Source organism: Somniosus microcephalus, unplaced genomic scaffold (assembly GCF_052327205.1).
Source record: "Somniosus microcephalus isolate GS21.2 unplaced genomic scaffold, FLI_Smic_1.0 scaffold719, whole genome shotgun sequence".
In the NCBI taxonomy this organism is placed as follows: Eukaryota; Metazoa; Chordata; class Chondrichthyes; order Squaliformes; family Somniosidae; genus Somniosus; species Somniosus microcephalus.
Window position 1 is genome coordinate 62,740 of NW_028225906.1, and position 18,629 is coordinate 81,368.

The window sequence follows — 18,629 nt, forward strand, 5'->3', positions numbered from 1 at the left end:
ATTAACTGCAATTGATCGATGTAATGCTGTCACTGGGCTTCTTTACACCACTGACAAAAGCCTTCAGCCAGTGTGCTTGTTCTCTGACGCTCTCTTTTGATTACCACAAGCTCCCACCAGCATTACCACCACCTCCACCAGCAAACTTGTAACCGCCAGCAACTCGACCCAGTGAAAACATGACATTCTCTCCCCTGAAGGTGTTCACTCCTTGCTGGGCCCGTATTAACCTGACACCATGTCCGAACGACGCATAGAGGAGTCTCGAATGTGACTGTTGATGGGCTATAAGAACATAAGAAATAGGAGCAGGAGTAGGCCAATCGGCCCCTCGAGCCTGCTCCGCCATTCAATAAGATCATGGCTGATCTGATCCTAACCGCCAATCCACTATCACAGAACCATCTCCTGAATCTAACAGAATTAGACACACGAAATAGGAGCAGGATCAGGCTACACGGCCCCTGGGCCCGCTCCGCTACCCACAGGGCCATGACCGATCCGAACCTGGACTCATGTCCAAATTCCTGCCCGCTCCCCGTAACCCTTAAACATAAAAGAGACTTGCATTTCTCCAGCGCCTTTCACCACCTCAGGACGTCCCAAAGCGCTTTACAGCCAATGAAGTACTTTTTGAAGTGTTGTAAAGTAGGCAATGCAGCAGCCAATTTGCACACAGCAAGCTCCCACAAACAGCAATGTGATAATGGCCCAGTAATTCCGGGCCCAACGCGTGAGTACGGACGGGGTACTCACGCGTGGGCCCGATGGAAGTGCCGGTTTTCAGCATGCACGGAAAACCGGCATTTCCTGTCCTCTGAACCAAGGGGTTCAGAGGACGAACGTGTGCGCGCAGGAGTCTGCGCGTGCGCGCTGAAATTCCTTTTTTTCCACAGGTTTGCGCGTGTGTAAGGGCCTCTCCTTTTTACGAATGTAAAAAGGAGACGTAAGGACTTCATTCTTTAAGGTAAGTGGTCTATTACTTAAAATTATAACATTTTTTCCACAGCTTCATTGTTTTTAAGGACTTTACAGTAAGGTAAGTGTAGTTTTAGACCCGATTTCTTAAAAAATTATTTTTTTCAATAATTTGATTAATTGTTTAAAATAGTTTTTTTAAGTTATTTATAGTTTATTTAATTATTGGGATGTTTTTTGAAATTTTATTTAAAGTTAAACTAGTCTTTTGGGCGCCGGTACTTTTCATGAGTTTGACAGTTCTTACTATCAAACTCATGAATGAAGTTTCCCCTCCCCTGATTGGCTGCACAGTGCTCACCTGATCCCAGCCGGCACATCGCACTAACTGCGCCGCTGGATCAGGCAAGCACATCGCGCCGACATCTGAACCAGGCCAGTGACAGGAATTCCAAGCAGGCCCAGGCTGAAGATGTCAGTGCGCCGGGTAAGTGCACATCGGGGGCTTGCACGCGCAAGCCCCCGAACCTAATTTCTGGGCCAATGACCAGATAATCTGTTTTTGTGATGTGGATTGTGGGATAAATATTGGCCCAGGACACCGGGGAGAACTCCCCCTGCTCTTCTTCGAAATAGTGGCCATGGGATCTTTTACGTCCACCTGAGAGAGCAGATAGGGCCTCGGTTTAACATCTCATCCGAAAGACGGCCCCTCCGACAGTGCAGCGCCCCTTCAGTACTGGCATTGGGAGTGTCAGTTGAGGCCAATTCATTAAATATATTCAAGACGGAGTTAGATATATTTCTTAAGGCTAAAGGGATCAAGGGATATGGGGAGAAAGCAGGGACAGGGTACTGAATTTGGATGATCAGCCATGATCCCATTGAATGGCGGAGCAGGCTCGAGGGGCCGAAAGGCCTACTCCTATCTTCTATGTTTCTATCTATGTCAGTCTCGATTATGTGCTCTCGTCTCTGGAGTGGGACTTGAACCCGCAGCCTTCTGACTCAGAGGCGAGTGCTGCCCACTGAGCCACGGCTGACACACACGAGGGTGCATCGCAAGCGAGGCTCCGCTCTGTCCTCACCCGACACCCAGACAGTTCCAGCGCGGGGCGGGCGGGCGATCACTTACAGAGATCAAGAGCAGGAAGCCTGACTGATTTACCCCTTCCACTATCCTGGAGGTCAACTGGGGTAGCACCCTGCTGAAATCAGTAACTCGGCAAAGATCTGGGATCTCTCCAATCTGAATGGCTCAGCAACTAAGTAGTTGGGGTGATTGGTGATGTAAATGTCAAAAAAGTGGAGGCGGGTGGGGGGAAGAGAGAAACCTGTGGGTTGGTGTCAAAAGGCAGTTTGGCTATTTAACAAGTCAACTGCATTGCAAGGCACTGCACTGGAGGAGGATCTGCAGGGTTGTTGAAACCAAGTGTCCTGTAGAGCAAATTAAGTTTTTTTTTGGTGTGGTTGCATTTTAAAACTTTGCAAAGGAACGGAGGTTTAAAAATTTTGACAATGTGCAGTTTGGATGTGCTGCATTGAAGTGGGAGTGAAGGAAAAGAAGAGGGCGACGGAATGGGCTCCAGTTTATTGTCAAATGAAGCCTGCGTGCAAACTGCACAAGCAGAAGGCAGCATGTCCAGCTCGCCCTGGGATGGGAGGGACGCGCAACCCCGAACCCTGTATAGCGACTGCGCCGCACGGCGGCAGCGGGGAGGAGGCCGATGCGCTACACAGGTTCCGGGGTCGGGTGGCAGACAATCGCCCGCCCCGGACCCTGCATAAGGCGCGGCCCGGCAGGCCGCCAGCGGGGGGAGGCGTATGCGCTACACAGGTTGCAGGGCTTCCCCCGGGCTGTCAATCACGCCCCAGCTCCTTTCCTTCCCCTCCCCCGCCGCCGCTCCACAAAGCACCATGGCCGCCGTTAAGTCGGACCCCGCCGGGGAAAAAGGGCTGGGTGGGGTTTTCTTTTTCTGAAAAAGGAGGGAGCCCGGCTGGTGTCGGCGAGAAAGGGGGAGCCGAGGGAGCCCGGGCCGGGCTTTGGATCCGAAAAGAGTCAATCGCTCGCCCTTCCCGCCGGCGGCTCTCTCACCTCAGCATCCAGGGAAGCCATGGCTCCCGGCCCGTGACGTCATCGCGCAGCGGGCGTGGGGCGGGGCCCGGACCCCGGGAAACGGCGGGGCGGGGCCTCTCCTTAAAGGGACCGCGGCGCTTAAAGGAGCACCGCCCACATTTTGTTACAATATATCAAAGACCCTACCCACTCCAGCCACAGTCTGTTCGCCCTCCTGCCATCTGGGAGACGCTACAGATGCATTCGCACCTACATCCGCGACTCTTCGGACGCCCTCCGCCACTTTAACAGTTTCCAGTTTCCTGGCCCCAACCGCTTCCTTTTCACCATGGACGTACAATCCCTCTACACCTCCATCCCCCACCCGGATGGCCTGAGGGCACTCCGCTTCTTCCTCGAACAGAGGCCCGACCAGTCCCCATCCACCACGACCCTCCTCCGCCTGGCTGAACTTGTTCTCACATTGAACAACTTCTCCTTTAACTCCACTCATTTCCTCCAAATCAAAGGTGTTGCCATGGGTACCCGCATGGGTCCTAGCTATGCCTGCCTTTTCGTGGGCTATGTGGAACAATCTTTGTTCCAGTCCTACTCGGGTCCCCTCCCTCACCTCTTTTTCCGATACATTGATGACTGTATCGGTGCCGTTTCCTGCTCTCGCCCCGAACTTGACAATTTCATTCACTTTGCCTCCAATTTCCACCCTTCCCTCACCTTCACATGGTCCATCTCTGACTCTTCCCTTCCCTTCCTCGACTTCTCCGTCTCCATCTCTGGGGATAGGTTATTGACCAATATTTACTACAAGCCCACTGACTCCCACAGCTACCTGGACTACACTTCCTCCCACCCCGCTTCCTGTAAGGACTCTATTCCATTCTCCCAGTTTCTCCGCCTCCGCCGTATCTGCTCCGACGATGCCACCTTCCACACCAGTGCTTCAGACATGTCTTCCTTTTTCCGCAACCGAGGATTCCCCTCTACCGTGGTTGACACTGCCCTCGACCGTGTCAGTTCTATCTCCCGCACCTCTGCCCTCACCCCTGCCCCTCCCTCCCGGAACCACGATAGGGTTCCCCTTGTCCTCACCTTTCACCCCACCAGCCTCCACATTCAACGGATCATCCTCCGGCATTTCCGCTACCTCCAAAGTGATCCCACCACCAAACGTATCTTCCCCTCCCCTCCCCTTTCAGCATTCCGCAGGGACCGCTCTCTCCGAGACACCCTAGTCCACTCCTCTATCACCCCAAACAGCCCTTCCCCTTCGCCTGGCACCTTCCCGTGCAAGCGGAGGAGATGTAACACCTGCCCCTATACCTCCCCCCTTCCCACTGTCCAGGGCCCCAAACACCCCTTCCAGGTGAAACAGCGATTTACTTGTACTTCTCGCAATCTAGTATACTGTATTCGCTGCTCACGATGCGGTCTCCTCTACATTGGGGAGACCAAACGCAGATTGGGTGACCGCTTTGCGGAACACCTCCGTTCAGTCCGTAAGGGTGACCCCGAGCTTCCGGTCGCCTGTCATTTCAATTCACCGCTCCATTCCCACTCGGACCTCACCGTCCTTGGCCTCTTGTACTGTTCCACGGAAGCTCAACGTAAACTCGAGGAACAGCACCTCATCTTCCGATTAGGCACTCTGCAGCCTTCCGGTCTCAATATCGAGTTCAACAATTTCAGATCATAACCTCGGCCCCCATTTCATTTTCACTTATATTTTTCCACTCCTTTCCTTTCCCCCCCCCCCTTTCCTTTTGTTTCTCTCTCACACCTGGCAGCTATCTTTTGCCCTGCCAGCACACTTTACACCTAATCACAGCCTATTACCATCTCGTCTAGCTTCTAATCTCTTTTACTTCTTTTGGTTCTTTTATTCTTTTGTCCGATCGCAGCCCTGCCTTCGATCTAGTTCCTTTTCTCTCCAGTTTTGAAGAAGGGTCAAACCCGAAACGTCAACTCAAATTTCTCTCCACGGATGTTGCCTGACTTGCTGAGTTTTTCCAGCATTTTCTGTTGTTATTTAGGAACAGCTTCTTTCCCAGGGCTGTCATCCTACTGAACTCCACAAATAAACTCTAAAGCCTGCACATCTGCCAATGCACTTTATTATGGTTATGTTTATGTTAATGTATTACAAGCCAAATGTATGTTGAATGTTTAAATGTCTTAATCTAAATGTACACTCTCAGGAGCCGCAAGCCTACATTTCGTTGTACTGCACTTATGCACTAACAATGACAATAAAGTTGATTATGAGATGTATGAGATGTCATAATGTGGAGATGCCGGTGTTGGACTGGGGTGGACAAATGTTTTTTTGGTTTTTTTATTCATTGATGGGATGTGGGCGTCGCTGGCTAGGCTAGGCCTGCATTTAGTGCCCATCCCTAATTGCCCTTGAGAAGATGGTGGCGAGCTGCCTTCTTGAACCACTGCAGTCCATATGGTGTAGGTACACCCACAATGCTGTTAGGAAGGGAGTTCCAGGATCTTGGCCCAGCGACAGTGAAGGAACGGCGATACAGGTCCAAGTCAGGATGGTGTGTAGCTTGGAGGGGAACTTGTAGGTGGTGATGTTCCCATGCGTCTGCTGCCCTTGTCCTTCTAAGTGGTAGAGGTCGCGGGTTTGGAAGGTGCTGTTGAAGGAGCTTTGGCGAGTTGCTGCAGTGCATCTTGTAGATGGTACACACTGCAGCCACAGTGTGCCGGTGGTGAAGGGAGTGAATGTTGAAGGTGGTGGATGGAGTGCCAATCAAGCGGGCTGCTTTATCCTGAATGGTGTCGAGCTTCTTGAGTGTTGTTGGAGCTGCACTCATCCAGGCAAGTGTAGAGTATTCCATCACACTCCTGACTTGTGCCTTGTAGATGGTGGAAAGGCTTTGGGGAGTCAGGAGGTGAGACACTCGCCACAGAATTCCCAGCCTCTGGCCTGCTCTTGCAGCCACAGTATTTATATGGCTGGTCCAGTTCAGTTTCTGATCAATGGTAACCCCCAGGATGTTGATAGTGGGGGATTCAGCGATGGTAATGCCATTGAATGTCAAATGTGAGAAGTCACACAACACCAGGTTATAGTCCAACAGCTTTATTTGAAATCACAAGCTTTCGGAGCGCTGCTCCTTTGTCAGGTGAAGACTTCACCTGACGAAGGAGCAGCGCTCCGAAAGTTTGTGATTTCAAATAAAGCTGTTGGACTATAACCTGGTGTTGTGTGACTTCTCACATTTATATTTATAGAGCCCCCCTTCCTTCCTGCCTCCTGGCCGTCGGGATTATGGCTCTTTGCACTCTCCTGAACATTGCACAAGAGGTTTTTTTCCCCCCTAAATTCATGCAATGGTTGTGCCCTTAAATTTAAAGCACTCTAGCATTTTCCAAAGTCTACCATCTGGTGGTTTCCTCGCTGCAATTTTACTTTTTTCGTCTGAACATTGCTCCCCCCCCCCAACCCCTTGCAAGTAACGTCCAATGAATATTTTTTTTTAGCCGAGCCAAAAAAAAACGAACTGGGGCGGCCCCTTTAATGGTGGTGACGTCAGAGCCTCAGTCTGGAGCACTCCGCGAAGCCCTGGAGGTCCCAGTGCCACACACAAGAAAGAGAAAGGTCCAACCAGATCAGCAGTAAGTAGCAAGGGAGGGCAAGAGGGATGGATTGTTGCAGCAAGATCCCTGCCCTCAGCCTGCATTGCATATTGCAATTGCAATGTCTTTGCTTTGCATTCAAGTCACAGAATTCCTGCCTGTTTTCCAAAAATGATTCCTGCTTGTTGCTGATGTGTCAGCTGGCTGGTGGTGTTGCTGCTGCTGCTGTTGCTGCATCAGCATTTGCGAAGGCAACGCTGCTCTGCTGTGTAAAGGGGTGGAAAAAGACAAGAACTTGCATTTGTATAGCGCCTTTCACCACCCCAGGACCTTTCCAAAAAGTGCTTCACAGCCAATGGAGTACTTTCTGGGGTGCAGTCACTGTTTGTAATGTGGAAAAACCCGGCAGCCAATTTGCGCACAGCAAGCTCCCGCAAACAGATCATCTGGGGGTTTTTTTTTCTTGGCGATGTTGGTTGAGGGATAAATATCGGACCGGGGTGGGGTGGGGGGGGAGAGAACTCCCACTCCTGCTCCACTTTGAAATAGTGGCCGTGGGATCTTTTACCGTCCACCTGAGAGGGTGGACGTAAAAGTGGCCTCGGTTTAACGTCTCACCCGAAAGACGGCATCTGCGACAGTGCAGCGCTCCATAGAAACATAGAAGATAGGAGCCGGAGTAGGCCATTCGGCCCCTCGAGCCTGCTCCGCCATTCAATGCGATCATGGCTGATCATCCAAATTCAGTACCCTGTCCCTGCCTTCTCCCCATATCACTTGATCCCTTTAGCCTTAAGAAATATATCTAACTCCTTCTTGAATATATTTAATGAATTGGCCTCCACTGCCTTCTGTGGTAGAGAATTCCACAGGTTCACCACTCTCTGGGTGAATAAATTCCTCCTCATCTCTGTCCTAAATGGCTTACCCCTTATCCTTCGACTGTGACCCTCCCTCAGTACCGCACTGGAGTGTCAGCCTAGATTTTTGTGCTCGGGTCCTCTGGAGGGTCGCAGCATCAGGCCTGGAGTGTGGGGTTAATGCAGCAGAGCTCGGGATCGGGGTATGATTTCCCCACCCACCCCCCTCCAATGCTTGAGTTTGTGGCTCTGGATGTTTGTTGGCAGGGGCTGCCCAATCTGATGCTGAGTGCTGTCATTTCAGTGACTCCTCACACAACCTCCTCCGGAGTGATTACTTCTGAGGGGGAACGAAGGTTCACTAGATTGATTCCTGGGATGAGAGATTGTGTAGAATGGGCCGATACTCTCTGGAGTTTAGAAGAATGAGAGGTGATCTCATTGAAACATAGAAGATTCTGAAGGGGATTGACAGGGTAGATAGGATAAGGGGAGATTTGATAGAGCCTGGGCCCCAGCTATTCACAATATATATCAATGATTTGGATGAGGGAACCAAATGTAATATTTCCAAGTTTGCTGACAACACGAAACTAGGTGGGATTGGGAGTTGTGACGAGGATGCAAAAAGTTGAGTGAGTGGGCAAATACATGGCAGATGCAGTATAACGTGGATAAATGTGAAGTTATCCACTTCGGTAGGTCAAACAGAAAGGCAGAGTATTATTTAAATGGTGATAGATTGGGAAATGTTGATGTACAAAGGGACCTGGGTGTCCTTGTACACCAGTCACTGAAAGCAAACATGCAGGTGCAGCAAGCAGTTAGGAAGGCAAATGGTATGTTGGCCTTCATTGGAAGAGGATTTGAGTACAGGAGCAAGGATGTCTTACTGCAGTTATACAGGGCCTTGGTGAGATCACACCTGGAGTACTGCGTGCAGTTTTGGTCTCCTTACCTAAGAAAGGATATACTTGCCATAGAGGGAGTGCAGCAAATGTTCACCAGACTGATTTCTGGCATGGCAGGACTGTCGTATGAGGAGAGATTGGGTCGACTCGGCCTGTATTCACTAGAGTTTAGAAGAATGAGAGGGGGTCTCATTAAAACGTGTAAAATTCTGACAGGGCTAGACAGACTGGATGCAGGGAGGATGTTTCCCCTGGCTGGGGGGTCTAGAACGAGGGGTCACAGTTTCAGGATACGGGGTAGGACATTTAGGACTGAGATGAGGAGAAATGTCTTCACTCAGAGGGTGGTGAACCTGTGGAATTCTCTACCACAGAAGGCTGTGGAGGCCAAGTCACTGAATATATTTAAGAAGGAGATAGATAGATTTCTATGCACAAAAGGCATCAAGGGGTATGGGGAGAGAGCGGGAATATGGTATTGAGATAGAGGATCAGCCATGATATTGAATGGCGGAGCAGGCTCGAAGGGCCGAATGGCCGACTCCTGCTCCTATTTTTCTATGTTCTATGTTTCTATATTTCTAGAGGTGTTCAAAATCATGAGGGGTTTTGATAGTGTACATAGGGAGAAACTGTTTCCAGTGGCTGGAGGGTCAGTAACCCGAGGACACCTTACCTGAGGAAGGATGTTCTTGCCATGGAGAGAGTGCAGCGAAGATTCACCAGGCTGATACCTGGGATGGCAGGAATGACGTATGAGGAGAGATTGGGTCGATTGGGCTTATACTCGCTGGAGTTTAGAAGAATGAGAGGGGATCTCATTGAAACTTATAAAATTCTAACAGGACTAGACAGACTAGATGCAGGAAGGATGTTCCCGATGGTGGGGAGTCCAGAACCAGGGGTCATAGTCTAAGGATAAGGGGTAAGCCATTTAGGACTGAGATGTGGAGGAATTTCTTCACCCAGGGAGTGGTGAACCTGTGGAATTCTCTACCACAGCAGGCAGTTGAGGCCAAATCATTAAATATATTCAAGAAGGAGTTAGATATATTTCTTAAGGCTAAAGGGATCAAGGGGTATGGGGAGAAGGCAGGGACAGGGTACTGAATTTGGATGATCAGCCATGATCTCATTGAATGGCGGAGCAGGCTCGAGGGGCCAAATGGTCTACTCCTGCTCCTATCTTCTATGTTTCTATGACACAGATTTAAGATAATTGGGGGGAAAAAAACCAGAGGAGCTGAGGAGAAGTGTTTTTCAGGCCGCGAGTTGTTCTGATCTGGAATGCGCTGCCTGAAAGGGCGGTGGAAGCAGATTCAATAACAACTTTCAAAAGGGAATTGGATAAATACTTGAAAAGGAAAAAAAAAGTTGCTGGGCTGTGGGGAATGGGCAGGGGGGAGTGGGGCTAATTGGACAGCCCTTTCAGGCACTATGGGCCGAATGGCGGCCTCCTGTGCTGTATGATTCTATCTGCTTTTTTTTCCTCTTCTCCCTTAGCGCGGAGACATTCAGGCTAAAAGGTCACTGATTTATGGTTTTCTTGTGAAAATCTATATTAACGATTTGGAGGAGGGGACCGAGTGTAACATATCAAAGTTTGCAGATGATACTAAGATGGGGGGGAAAGTAGTGAGTGAGGAGGACATAAAAAACCTGCAAGGGGACATAGACAGGCTAAGTAGGTGGGCAGAGATTTGGCAGATGGAATACAATACTGGAAAGTGTGAGGTTATGCACTTTGGCAGGAAAAATCGTAGAGCAAGTTATTATCTTAATGGCAAGAAACTGGAAAGTACTGAAGTACAAAGGGATCTGGGGGTCCTGGTGCACGAAACTCAAAAGGTTAGTATGCAGGTGCAGCAAGTGATTAAGAAGGCCAATGGAATGTTGGCTTTCATTGCTAGGGGGATAGAATATAAAAATAGGGAGGTATTGCTTCAGTTGTACAAGGTATTGGTGAGACCGCACCTGGAATACTGCATACAGTTTTGGTGTCCATACTTAAGAAAGGACATACTTGCTCTCGAGTCAGTACAAAGAAGGTTCACTCAGTTAATCCCGGGGATGAGGGGGTGGACATATGAGGAGAGGTTGAGTAGATTGGGACTCTACTAATTGGAGTTCAGAAGAATGAGAGGCGATCTTATTGAAACATATAAGATTGTGAAGGGGTTGGATCGGGTGGATGTGTGGAAGATGTTCCCGATGATGGGTGAAACTAGAACTAGGGGGCATAGTCTTAGAATAAGGGGCTGCTCTTTCAAAACTGAGATGAGGAGGAACTACTTCACTCAGAGGGTGGTAGGTCCATGGAATATGCTGCCCCAAAAAGCTGTAGAAGCTACATCATTACATAAATTTAAAACAGAAATAGACAGTTTCCTAGAAGTAAAGGGAATTAAGGGTTACGGGGAGCGGGCAGGAATTTGGACATGAGTCTAGGTTCAGATCGGTCATGGCCCTGTGGGTAGCGGAGCGGGCCCAGGGGCCGTGTAGCCTGATCCTGCTCCTATTTCGTGTGTCTAATTCTGTTAGATTCAGGAGATGGTTCTGTGATAGTGGATTGGCGGTTAGGATCAGATCAGCCATGATCTTATTGAATGGCGGAGCAGGCTCGAGGGGCCGATTGGCCTACTCCTGCTCCTATTTCTTATGTTCTTATGTACAGTCACAGAATTGGATCCCCGCCCCCCAGCACTGTGTATCTCTGTTACACAGTATTAACAGCGCAGAAACAGGCCATTCGGCCCAACTGGTCGACTGTGTTCCACACGAGCCTGCTCCCACCCCTCTTCATCTAACCCAATCGGCCGAACCTTTTTTTACTAGAATGGTTCCAGGGACGCGGGAATACAGTTACCTGGACAGACTGGAGTAGCTGGGGTAGTTCTGCTTGGAGCAGAGAAGGTCGAGAGGAGATTTGATAGAGGTGCTCAAAATCATGAAGGGTGTAGACGGAGCAAATAAAGAGAAGCTGTTTCCATGTGGCTGAAGGATCGCTCACCGGAGGGCAGAGACGCAAGGTGATCGGCCAAAGAACCAGAGGCGACATGAGGAAAAACTTTTTTCACGCAACGAGTGGTTAGGATTTGCAATGCGCTGCCTGATAGGGCGGTGGAGACAGATTCAACAGTAGCCTTCAAAAGAGAATTGGTAAATACTTGAACATAAGAAATGGGAGCAGGAATTGGCCACTTGGCCCCTCGAGCCTGCTCCGCCATTCAACAAGATCATGGCTGATCTTGGGCTCAAAGCCACTTCCCCGCCCGCTCCCCATAGCCCTTCACTCCCTTATCTTGCAAAGATCTGTCTCTCTCCACCTTAAATGTATTTAATGACCCAGCCTCCACAGCTCTCTGCGGCAGAGAATTCCACAAATTTACGACCCTCTGAGAGAAGAAATTCCTCCTCATCTCAGTTCTAAAAGGGCGACCCTTTATTCTGAGACTGTGCCCCGAGTTCTAGATTTCCCCACAAGGAGAAACATCCTCTCTGCATCTACCCTGTCGAGCCCCCTCAGTATCTTATATGTTTCGATAAGATCACCTCTCATTCTTCTAAATTCCAATGAGTATAGGCCCAGCCTTTCCTCATAAGTCAAGCCCCTCATCTCTGGAATTAACCTAGTGAATCATCTCTGAATTGCCTCCAATGCAAGTATATTCTTCCTTAGATAAGGAGACCAAAACTGTACACAGTACTCCAGGTGTGGTCTCGCCGAGGTTAAGAAGGCAAATGGTATGTTGGCCTTCGTAGCGAGAGGGTTTGAGTACAGGAGCAAGGATGTCTTGCTGCAGCTGTACAGGGCCTTGGTGGGACCGCATCTTGAGTACTGTGTGCAGTTTTGGTCGCCTTATCTGAGGAAGGATGTTCTTGCCATGGAGGAAGTGCAGCGAAGATTCACCAGACTGATACCTGGGATGGCAGGAATGACGTATGAGGAGAGATTGGGTCGATTGAGCTTGTACTCGCTGGAGTTTAGAAGAATGAGAGGGGATCTCATTGAAACTTATAAAATTCTAAAAGGACTAGACAGACTAGATGCGGGAAGGATGTTCCCGATGGTCGGGGAGTCCAGAACCGGGGGTCACAGCCTAAGGATAAGGGGTAAGCCATTTAGGACAGAGATGAGGAGGAATTTCTTCACCCAGAGAGTGGTGAACCTGTGGAATTCTCTACCACAGAAGGCCGTAGAGGCCAATTCATTAAATATATTCAAGAAGGAGTTAGATATATTTCTTAAGGCTAAAGGGATCAAGGGATATGGGGAGAAGGCAGGGACAGGGAACTGAATTTGGATGATCAGCCATGATCTCATTGAATGGCGGAGCAGGCTCAAGGGGTCGAATGGCCTACTCCTGCTCCTATCTTCTATGTTTCTATGTACAGCTGTAGCAGGACTTCCCTGCTTTTATACTCCAACCCCTAAGGAGAAAAACTTGCCAGGATATGGGGACAGAACGGGGGAGTGGGACTAACTTCATTGCTCTTTGAAAGAGCAGAATCGATGGGCCGAATGGCCTCCTTCTGTGCTGTACTATTCTGTGATTCGATTCCTTTCTCCCTCATGTGCTTATTTAGCCTCCCCTTCAATGCATCTGTACAATGCGCCTCAACCACCCGCTTTGGTAGCGTTACCTGCAGTGACTTTACTCTGTGTTTTGGGTTTTCTTACACAGTTTGAAAACAATGGCATCGGGAGAGGTGCTGCAGTTCCAGTTCCTGCACCACGAGGTCAGCGTGCTGAAGAGGATGAACCAGCTGCGCCTGGAGAGGCGGTTCTGCGACGTGACCATCGTGGCGGACCGGCTGCGGTTCCCGGGGCACCGGGTGGTGCTGGCCGCCTGCTCCCCCTTCCTGCGCGACCAGTTCCTCCTCAACCCCTCCAAGGAGGTTCGGGTGGCACTGGCTGACGGCGCAGAGATGGTCTCCCGGCTGCTCCTCTCCTGCTACACCGGGGCGCTGGACTTTCCCTTTAAGGACGTGGTGAACTACCTGACGACAGCCAGCTACCTGCAGATGGACCACGTGGTGGAGGAGTGCCGCCGGGCCTTGTCCCAGTACGTCGACCCCCGCATCGAGATCAAGGAGGACGGGAGCGGGACAGAGGCCCGGGTGGGGAACCGGTGGCCGCCCCCGGAGGGTGCTGCCGCCCCCGGGGCCCATTCTCAGTCCTATTCTCAGGCCCAGTCCCAGGCCTATTCACAGGCCCAGTCCCAGGCCCATTCTCAGGCCTATACACAGGCCCAGTCCCAGGCCCATTCTCAGACCCAGTCCCAGGCCCATTCTCAGGCCTATTCTCAGGCTCAGACCCAGGCCCATTCTCAGGCCCTGACCCAGGCCCATTCTCGGACACAGACCCAGATCCAGGCCCAGGCCCATTCTCAGACCTATTCTCAGGCCCAGCCCCAGTCCCAGGACCAGTCTCAGGCCCAGGAGGAAGCCGAGCTCAAGTCAGAGTCTGAGGAAAACGAAGAGGCCGACGATGTTTACGTCATCATCGACGCGGACTCCCCTGCCAACCCGGCGGCAGAACCTTCCAGAAGCCGGCCCAGAGCGACCTGCCGGACGGCCCAGGACAGCTACCCCGGGGTGCCCTACGACCTCGCCGAGGTCACGGACGAGGACGAGGGGCTCGTGTTGATGGGCGGGGGATTCCCGGACGACGAGGACAGCTCGGCCAGCGAGGGCTGTGGGGCCCTGTACCCGAGGAGGCCCCAGATGAACCCCAGCCCCCTGGCGCCCCCCAGCCCCTGCTCCCAGCCCATCCACTGCACCGAGTGTGCAGAGGCTTTCCAGCACCCCGAGCACCTGGTGGCTCACATGAAGGCCCACAAGCTCTTCATGTGCCCCCGGTGTGGCAAGGTCTTCAGCCAGCGGGTCAACCTGGCCCGGCACATCCACGTCCACACGGGCATCAAGCCCTACCTCTGCACCATCTGCGGCAAAACCTTCACCCAGAACCGCTCGCTCAAGGACCACATGAATCTTCACAGTGGAGACCGGCCCCACCACTGCCAGTACTGCAACATGAGGTTCGCCCACAAGCCCGCGCTCCGCCGACACCTCAAGGAGCAGCACGGCAAGACCACGGCTGACAATTGCAAGCTGGCACAGATCAACCTGGTGGTGTCTGAAGCTGGGCTGTTGTAGAGATGTCCCTCACTCTATGGACTGTTGTAGTGATGTCCCTCACTCTATGGACTGTGGTAGAGATGTCCCTCACTCAACGGACTGTGGTAGAGATGTCCCTCACTCTATGGGCTGTTGTAGTGATGCCCCTCACTCTACGGACTGTTGTCGTGATGTCCTTCACTCCATGGACTGTTGTAGAGATGTCCCTCACTCTATGGACTGTTGTAGGGATGTCCCTCTACTGACTGTTGTAGTGATGTCCCTCACTCTATAGACTGTTGTAGTGATGTCCCTCACTCTACGGGCTGTTGTAGTGATGTTCCTCACTCTATGGACTGTTGTAGTGATGTCCCTCACTCTATAGACTGTTGTAGTGATGTCCCTCACTCTATAGACTGTTGTAGTAATGTCCCTCACTCTACGGGCTGTTGTAGTGATGTTCCTCACTCTATGGACTGTTGTTGTGATGCCCTTCACTCTATGGACTGTTGTAGTGATGTCCCTCACTCTATGGACTGTTGTAGAGATGTCCCTCACTCTATGGGCTGTTGTAGTAATGTCCCTCACTCTATGGACTGTTGTAGAGATGTCCCTCACTCTATGGACTGTTGTAGAGATGTCCCTCACTCTATGGACTGTTGTAGAGATGTCCCTCACTCTATGGACTGTTGTAGTGATGCCCCTCACTCTGTGGACTGTTGTAGAGATGTCCCTCACTCTATGGACTGTTGTAGTGATGTCCCTCACTCTATGGACTGTTGTAGAGATGTCCCTCACTCTGTAAGAACATAAGAAATAGGAGCAGGAGTAGGCCAATTGGCCCCTCGAGCCTGCTCCGCCATTCAATAAGATCATGGCTGATCTGATCCTAACCTCAAATCTACTTCCACTCTCCATCCCACCCGAACCCATGTGATCTCCCGGGAGAGGCGAAAAACCAGATTAAAAAACCCAATGGCCAATTTGGGAGAAAAAATCGAGGAAATTCCTCTCCGACCCATCTAGGCGATCAAAACTCGTCCAGGGGATCACTCTGTCCCTGTATTTCCTGCAGTACTTACCTTCTGTAAGAGGTGATCTCCACCCCAGCCAGGAACAGGCCCAATTTACTCTTGAAGGACTCCTAACTGGCAGCCTGTTCCCGAGGTCTCCACTAATCCCTGTGAATAGAACTATCTCCCGAAATCTAACACAGAATTAGAACACAAGAAGTCGGAGTAGAACCAGGCTACACGGCCCCTGGGCCCGCTCCGCCACCCACAGGGCCATGACCGATCCGAACCTAGACTCGTCCAATTTCCTGCCTGCTCCCCGTAACCCCTAATTCCCTTTACTTCTAGGAAACTGTCTATTTCTGTTTTAAATTTATTTAATGATGTAGCTTCCACAGCTTTCTGGGGCAGCAAATTCCACAGACCTACTACCCTCTGAGTGAAGAAGTTTCTCCTCATCTCAGTTTTGAAAGAGCAGCCCCTTATTCTAAGATTATGCCTCCTAGTTCTAGTTTCACCCATCATTGGGAACATCCTCACCGCATCCACCCGATCAAGCCCCTTCACAATCTTATATGTTTCAATAAAATCGCCTCTCATTCTTCTGAACTCCAATGAGTAGAGTCCCAATCTACTCAACCTCTCCTCATATGTCCACCCCCTCATCCCCGGGATTAACCGAGTGAACCTTCTTTGTACTGCCTCGAGAGCAAGTATGTCTTTTCTTAAGTATGGACACCAAAACTGTATGCAGTATTCCAGGTGCGGTCTCGCCAATACCTTGTATAACTGCAGCAATACCTCCCTGTTTTTATATTCTATCCCCCTAGCAATAAAAGCCAACATTCCATTGGCCTTCTTGATCACCTGCTGCACCTGCATACTAACCTTTTGAGTTTCGTGCACCAGGACCCCCAGATCCCTTTGTACTGCAGTACTTTCCAGTTTCTTGCCATTAAGATAATAACTTGCTCGATGATTTTTCCTGCCAAAGTGCATAACCTCACACTTTCCAGTATTGTATTCCATCTGCCAAATCTCTGCCCACTTACTTAGCCTGTCTATGTCCCTTTGCAGGTTTTTTATGTCCTCCTCACTCACTACTTTCCCTCCCATCTTAGTATCATCTGCAAACTTTTGATATGTTACACTCGGTCCCCTCCTCCAAATCGTTAATATAGATTGTAAAGAGTTGGGGACCCAGCACTGACCCCTGCGGAACACCACTAGTTACTGATTGCCAGTCTGAGAATGAACCATTTATCCCAACTCTCTGCTTTCTGTTAGATAACCAATCCTCCACCCATGCCAGAATATTACCCCCAATCCCATGATTTTTTATCTTGAGCAATAATCTTTTGTGTGGCACCTTGTCAAATGCCTTTTGGAAGTCTAAATACACTACGTCCTTACGTCCTCAAAGAACTCAAGCAAATTTGTCAAACATGACTTCCCCTTCATAAAACCATGCTGACTTTGTCCTATTAAATTATGTTTATCCAAATGTCCCGTTACTGTCTCCTTAATAATGGACTCCAAAATTTTACCAACCACAGATGTTAGGCTAACTGGTCTATAGTTTCCAGCCTTCTGCCTACTACCCTTTTTAAATAAGGGTGTTACATTAGCAGTTTTCCAATCTGCCGGGACGTTTGCTGAGTCCAGGGAGTTTTGGAAAATTATTACCAATGCATCCACAATCCCTACCGCCACTTCCCTCAAGACCCTAGGATGTAAGCCATCAGGTCCAGGGGATTTATCCACCTTGAGTCCCATTATTTTACCGAGTACCAATTCCTTAGTGATTTTAATCATATTTAGCTCCACCCCCCTGGAGCCCCCTGTTTGTCCAGTGTTGGGATATTCTTAGTGTCCTCTACCGTAAAGACTGAAACAAAATATTTGTTCAGCGTTTTTGCCATCTCCATGTTTCCCACCATTAATTTCCCGGTCTCATCGTCTAAGGGACCAACATTTACTTTAGCCACCCTTTTTCTTTTTATATAACTATAGAAACTCTTGCTATCTGTTTTTATATTTTTTGCTAATTTACTTTCATAATCTATCTTCCCTTTCTTAATCAATCTTTTAGTTATTTTTTGCTGTCTTTTGAAGACTTCCCAATCTTCTATCTTCCCACTAGATTTGGCTACCTTATATGCCCTTGTTTTTAGTCGGATACTATCCTTAATTACTTTACTTAGCCACAGGTGGCTGTCATTTCTTTTACACCCTTTTTTCCTCAGTGGAATATATATTTTTTGAAAGTTGTAAAATAACTCCTTAAATGTACACCACTGATCATGTACCGTCTTACCCTTTAATCTATTTTCCCAGTCCACTCTAATCAATTCCGCTCTCATACCTTCATAGTCTCCTTTATTCAAGCTCAGTACGCTTGTTTGCGATCCAACCTTCTCACCCTCTAATTGAATATGGAATTCAACCATGTTATGGTCACTCATTCCAAGGGGATCCTTTACTAGGACATTTTTAATTAATCCTGACTCATTACACAGGACCAGATCTAAGGTTGCCTGCCCCCTGGTCGGTTCAGTTACATACTGCTCAAGAAACCCATTCCTAATACACTCAATGAACTCTTCCTCAAGGCTGCCCTGCCCAATTTGATTTGTCCAGTTAATGTTATGGACTGTTGTAGTGATGTCCCTCCCTCTACGGACTGTTGTAGTGATGTCCCTCACTCTATGGACTGTTGTAGAGATGTCCCTCACTCTATGGACTGTTGTAGAGATGTCCCTCACTCTATGGACTGTTGTAGTGATGTCCCTCACTCTAGGGACAGTTGTTGTGATGTCCCTCACTCTACGGACTGTTGTAGTGATGTCCCTCACTCTACGGACTGTTGTAGTGATGTCCCTCACTCCACGGACTGCTGTAGTGATGTCCCTCACTCCACGGACTGTTGTAGTGATGTCCCTCCCTCTAGGGACTGTTGTAGAGATGTCCCTCACTCTACGGACTGTGGTAGAGATGTCCCTCTATGGACTGTTGTAGTGATGTCCCTCACTCTACGGACTGTTGTAGTGATGTCCCTCACTCTATGGACTGTTGTAGAGATGTCCCTCACTCTAGGGACTGTTGTAGTGATGTCCCTCCCTCTACGGACTGTTGTAGTGAT

The 18,629-nt window shown here is 49.6% G+C and overlaps 2 protein-coding genes across 2 annotated transcripts in view; one reads left to right on the forward strand and one right to left on the reverse strand.

The window, feature by feature from the left end:
* LOC147081171 (uncharacterized) overlaps positions 1 to 3,083 on the reverse strand; it is a gene marked incomplete at its 3' end in the record, with an annotated part of 64,777 nt that extends 61,694 nt beyond the window's left edge. The window contains exon 1 of the mRNA XM_085980914.1: positions 3,014 to 3,083. Coding sequence (XP_085837040.1) covers positions 3,014 to 3,034 — 21 coding nt within the window. The remainder of the gene's footprint in view (positions 1 to 3,013) is intronic.
* A 9,962-nt stretch (positions 3,084 to 13,045) lies between these two features.
* LOC147081172 (zinc finger and BTB domain-containing protein 12-like) lies at positions 13,046 to 15,051 on the forward strand. The gene has a single exon (XM_085980916.1). The coding sequence runs from the start codon at positions 13,050 to 13,052 to the stop codon at positions 14,511 to 14,513; it is 1,464 nt and encodes a 487-aa protein (XP_085837042.1). The 5' UTR covers positions 13,046 to 13,049; the 3' UTR covers positions 14,514 to 15,051.
* The last annotated feature ends 3,578 nt before the right edge of the window (positions 15,052 to 18,629 follow it).

Coding starts and splice junctions, on each gene's coding strand:
- LOC147081172 (XM_085980916.1), top strand. CDS start 13,050: ATGGCATCGGGAGAGGTGCTGCAGTTCCAGTTCCTGCACCACGAGGTC.